The sequence below is a fragment of the Panthera leo genome, chromosome C2, assembly GCF_018350215.1.
Source record: "Panthera leo isolate Ple1 chromosome C2, P.leo_Ple1_pat1.1, whole genome shotgun sequence".
Classification (NCBI taxonomy): domain Eukaryota; kingdom Metazoa; phylum Chordata; class Mammalia; order Carnivora; family Felidae; genus Panthera; species Panthera leo.
In genome coordinates, this window is record NC_056687.1 from 14,787,926 (window position 1) to 14,793,506 (window position 5,581).

General features: G+C 41.7%; 1 protein-coding gene across 1 annotated transcript; it reads left to right on the forward strand.

Annotated features, from left to right (window-relative positions):
- The first annotated feature begins 737 nt into the window (after positions 1 to 737).
- CLDN8 (claudin 8) lies at positions 738 to 2,769 on the forward strand. Its single transcript, XM_042955734.1, has one exon. It carries the CDS (start codon positions 867 to 869, stop codon positions 1,542 to 1,544), a length of 678 nt encoding a protein of 225 aa, XP_042811668.1. The 5' UTR covers positions 738 to 866; the 3' UTR covers positions 1,545 to 2,769.
- Positions 2,770 to 5,581: the final 2,812 nt, after the last annotated feature.

Consider the following 5,581-nt stretch of genomic DNA (forward strand, 5'->3'; position numbering starts at 1 on the left):
TTTTTGCAAATGCTTTTCTTACACATCAAGATTACCAGGAAAATACCAATAAATAGTTTTCCTGGCTCAAAAGCGAACACTATGTGTTCGGTGCCACGGAGGAGGACAACCTTGTATATTTAATTACTTTCATTTAATTTTGTCCCGTGGTGCGATGCGTTCCCTGACTTCACCGTGGTAGAGTTTGCTTTGAAGTTGTCGACAAATTAAATCAACCGCTTGGATCACATGTGTCCCAAAGAATGTGGTTTCCCAGGTATGAGCAATCTATCAATCCCCTACTCTCCTTTCACTTTGGCATTTTGACAGTCCTAGCCAACTTCTTAGGTAGATATTTTATTTTGTACCTTGATCACAGCAGCTCTTATAAAGACTTTCAGAATTACCTGTACAAAGTACACCTTTGATGTTTGCAAGAGGTTGGTGCATTTCTCGATGATTGTGCAAACATTCATAATTATGCCCACGGGTAAACATACTGCTGTCTTCTTGGAAAACGGAGGACAAAGAATGTTTATGTGCAGGGCCAGTCATTCCAAGTATCTCTTGTCGGTTTAGACACACCTGGTTACCATCCCCCCCCCCACTTATTGGCCAGGAAAGTTGCCCCACCTGATTTGTAAGTTTACCTGTCCTAGTCAATGTGTGTGTGCTCGCGCACGCGTGGTGGGGGGGGGGGGGGACCTCAGCCAGCCCACACTGGATTAAATCTAGCTAGAAGTAGCCAGAAAGCTCTTTGAAAAACCACTGGGCTCCGGGTTCATTACTACAGGAAACTTGTTCTCTCCTGAGGCACAGAGAAACCTGCTGCAGAGCAACCCTGCAGGCTCAGGAGTCCAGTGGGATAAAACCCATCCCGGAGGATAATGGCCACCTACGCCCTGCAGATCGCTGGACTGGTGCTTGGTGGCATTGGCATGGTGGGCACGCTGGCCGTCACCATCATGCCTCAGTGGAGAGTGTCTGCCTTCATTGGAAGCAACATCGTGGTGTTTGAAAACTTCTGGGAAGGACTGTGGATGAACTGCGTGAGGCAAGCCAACATCAGAATGCAGTGCAAAGTCTATGACTCCCTGCTGGCGCTGTCTCCGGACCTGCAGGCATCCAGAGGGCTCATGTGTGCTGCTTCCGTGCTGTCCTGCCTGGCTTTCGTGACTGCCATCCTGGGCATGAAGTGCACCAGGTGCACCGGGGACGACGAGAAGGTGAAGGGTCACATCTTGCTGACGGCCGGAATCATCTTCATCGTCACAGGTCTCCTGGTGCTAATCCCTGTGAGCTGGGTTGCCAATTCCATCATCAGAGAGTTCTACAACCCGATAGTGGAGACGGCCCAAAAACACGAGCTTGGAGAGGCTCTCTACCTAGGCTGGACCACGGCGCTGGTGCTGATTGCTGGAGGGGCACTGTTCTGCTGTGTCTCCTGTGCCGGTGAAAAGAGCAGCAGCTACAGGTACTCCGTACCTTCCCATCGCACAACCCAAAAGAGCTATCACGTGGAAAAGAAGTCACCGAGCGTGTACTCCAGAAGTCAGTATGTGTAGTATGGTGGCTAGTCGTTAACTTGACCGATAAAGCCATGCCAATGACTAAAGTGACCGCTGTTCTCTAAAAATGGAATCCAAAGGAACATTGATTTGCCATTCTTAACTGCCTAACACTAATTACAGGAACCGTGCCTTGGCTATGTAGGCTTCTATGAGCTATTTCAGCAGAATGAGATATCACACACCGTGCTTTGATTGTTCTAGGAAGTGTAGTAACATGTTTTCTAAAATGATTCATGCGTCTTTGTCTTTCGCCAGTTACTTCAAAATGACACTGTTAAAGACTGTCTTGTTTCACAAGTGTGATTTCTCTACTCCACGGCGTTATGTATGGAGATCAGCGTGTCTGTATCTCACATAAAGAGAGACAGGCTTATATGGTTCTATTTTAAATGAAATACTGATTCAATACACTGAATAAATAAAACTCAACTATTGCTTTTCAAGGGAATCGGGGATAAGATTGAAGAAGGTTAATATTAATTGTGTAAAAACAGCTTAGCAATTAATGCGCGCGATTCCTACGGAAGGTTAAAATGGAGGTTTTAATCAGCAGTGTAAAGGAAGCTAAATGGCTTTCTGATATCCTGTTTTTCAAGCTAGAAATCCTAACTCCTTTATCCTCTTTCCCCAGAGGCCTTTCTTTTCTTGTATATTAAATGAATATCTTTTAAAAGGCAGATACTGTTGTTGAGGAGCTTTGCATTCAGACTGCTTTCCCAGGGCTATCCTGAGAAGAAAGATAAAACTGTAGTCCGAGAAACATTGAAGACGTCAGGAAAGGGAATTTTGTTTTTCCCCTGAAGTTTTTGTGGTAGGAGGAGGATGCATTTTGATGAGAAATCATATATGTGTGTGAATATTTTAACAGCCGTTTGACCATAGACTTTGGGCATTTCTCAATATAAATAACAGGATAGGAAAATGATATCTCTTGGTTTTCAGTTGCTCCCCAAAGGAACAAAACCAGGTTGTCCTTTGCAAGCTGCACCTGCTCCTAAGGTGTGTGTAGATGACTAGGTTTAAATTGTCATTTCGATCCCATCAAAGATACATTTTTTACTTGTTCTATTTTTTATTCATGCTTACTGAGGTATAGAAATACTCTAGCTTTGAGTCTCCCCCAAAGTTGATGCAACCGATACTTCAATTTGAAAGTTTGTATCCATATTCTAACTTAAATGACCACACATATCGGCTTTATGTCCTTTATATTAATAAATTGTGCTTTTTATATAAATTTGATGTCTTTCCTTCTTCTTTTTTTCTATTTATTTACTTGTTTTTTAAAACCCTAATGTTTTCAACTTTTCAATTTTATTTTATTTTATTTTTTTATTAAAATTGTTTTAATGTTATTGTTGAGAGAGAGAGAGAGACAGAGCGAGAGCAGGGGAGGGGCAGAGAGACAGGGAGACACAGACTATGAAGCAGGCTCCAGGCTCTGAGCTGTCAGCACAGAGCCTGATGCGGAGCTCCAACTCACAAACAGTGAGATCCTGACCTGAGCTAAAGTCAGACGCCTAACCTACTGAGCCACCCAAGTGCCCCTCAACTCTTCAATTTTAAAAAGAGGCCACATTTGAAAGATAAAGGTAGACTCGTCATTAATTTTTGAGAATATAAAATACTATATGTTGTTTAACAACATTATTCCTTATAGCCACTGGATTCATACACTAATTTTTGATGCAGACAATATATTTGTAATGTATTAAGATACTGCTGTAGGTTCTAACAAATTGATACACTGTAAATATTATGTATGTTTAAGCCATTTCTATGAAGCCACTATTAAGTCGTTTTTGTAAAAACTTTGCATAGTTAAGTACATTTTTACATCCGAGAAATAGCATCAATTAATATACTGGCTAATGTCTTAGGGGCGTAAGTTATATTTGGACCTCTACTGAATTATATCATCAAATATTATGTGATTAGTTCAATGCACAGATGAGGACACCTGGGAATTGTTCGTTGATTACCCAGTAGAGTCAGGAGAAAGAATAAGGACCATGTGACTTCGCAGCTCATGCTTTTTTTCTTCAGGGAAAGTAGATTTTCTTCAGCATCTTTCAGCTTATCAACGGATCTTTGTATGTGAAAATGCCATGCTTATCTAGTATTAGTTGAGAAAACTTCTAGTGTTTTTTTTTTTTTTTTTTTTTTTTTTTTTCTGGGGTTGGTGATTTTGCAATAGCTAAGTGCTAATTTATCCTAAGCATGCTTGGCCCCTTGGGTCAAACCATTCATGAGAGCCGAAATCAGGGAAAACTGAGCACCTTGGAGAAGTAACCCAATCCTCTAAATACCGGTCTTTACCAATGCCCTTTTTACCTAGAAAGCTCTCCTGAATGCCCCACACTCAATTTTTATTTTCCACTTCTTTTCTCTACCACAATTATAACACTGCTAGTTTTTCTAATGGTGCCACCTCTTGAAGTCTTTTCCCAGTGTTCTATGTTTACTGTCATCTCATCTCTTTCCTACCTGGTTGAGAAAGAAAGTCCTCTAGACTCACAGCCTGCTGGGTTTTCTTGTCCAGCCGCCCTCCACATTCCTATCTCAGTTCTTCCTAAAATGCCCCTCACCCCCTATAATCCTTGTAGAAATGCTCCACTGCCATAAGGTAGGTCCAAATGCCTTAGTGGGTGATAACCGACAGGCAGGGAAATGTCTTGTAATCTTCATGGCAAACTGTATCACATCAGTGTTTTTAGCCAGTATGGTAACAATTATAAAGTCAATGTTCAGAAACCAAAATAACTCACATGCCAAAGGGCCTCTTTCATATTGTGAAAGAGAAGCACTGGAATTAGGAAATGATTCGATTACTGGCAGGCTGAGCATGTTTTATAATGTAGCTTTATAATGTATTTTATGGAAGGACACCTGAGTGGCTCAGTTGGTTAAGCGTCCGACTTCGGCTCGGGTCATGATCTCACAGTTCGTGAGTTGGAGACCCAAGTCGGGCTCTGGTCTGACGCTCAGAGCCTGGGGGCTGCTTCGGATTCTGTGTCTCCCTCTGTCTGACCCTCCCTCCCTCTCTCTCTCTCTCTCTCAAAACTAAATAAATGTTAAACCAAATTTTTTTAATACTGTATTTTATAGAGAAACAAAGTAAAGTAATAGAAAGAACACAGGGGACGTGGTTTGATACCTTACTTTAGGGCTTAGAGCTTTCTCCCCCCTCTTTCTTACTATACCACCTGTTGCCTACGCTAGGCACCCCTTCTACCGATTCTGTATTCCAAATGACTCCCTCCTGCACTGCAAAGACAGTTTTCAGGCTGCAGTATGCTAAGTTTCAGGGATCCAGGGATGTTTTTGTTTTCAAGGAATCTGTGATCTCGTAGTAACAGACAAGCGCAAGAAATATAGCCTTCACTTCATGCCCACCACGTGTTTGGTGCTTTTTTTCTTTACCATAGCGGTCCTCTAAGAATTCTGTAAATTACATATGAGATCAAGAGAACACTGTGTCTCTCATGTTATATGTAACCTGATGTTATACGTAACGTCCCGTGTCTCAAAGTGATGTTATATGTATCGTCCCCTGAAATAAATATAAATGTATGTAAATAAAGAAACAAATAAAAACAAACATTTGTATATAATAAATATAAATATACAAATAAATATAAATAGATGTGTATGCATTAAATATAAATAAATATTTATATAATATATATACCCTAATTCAAGAGCCCGTGTTCTCCCGCATATTGTCTGCCCAAAGGCATCCCTCCCAGACTAAACTTTGTGAATGGAAAATGTGATCTCACCACCTCGTCTCCTAGGTCCCTGGACCTCCCTGGCCACAGCACTCTTCCTCCCTGACCCCCAGGGTGGACCTCCTCACCAGTTTGTGCTACACTTTTCCTCCCCTCTCGCTCCCGTCTCAAACTCTACCTAATTTGCTGCTTCCTAGTCCCTCACATCCATCATTTTTTTTTTTTTCCCTTGGGATGCATTGTGTTTTTCTAGATTCCTGTCATCGGCCTTGTGTTTCAAATTCTCCGGGCCTCGTTCCT

Coding starts and splice junctions, on each gene's coding strand:
- CLDN8 (XM_042955734.1), top strand. CDS start 867: ATGGCCACCTACGCCCTGCAGATCGCTGGACTGGTGCTTGGTGGCATT.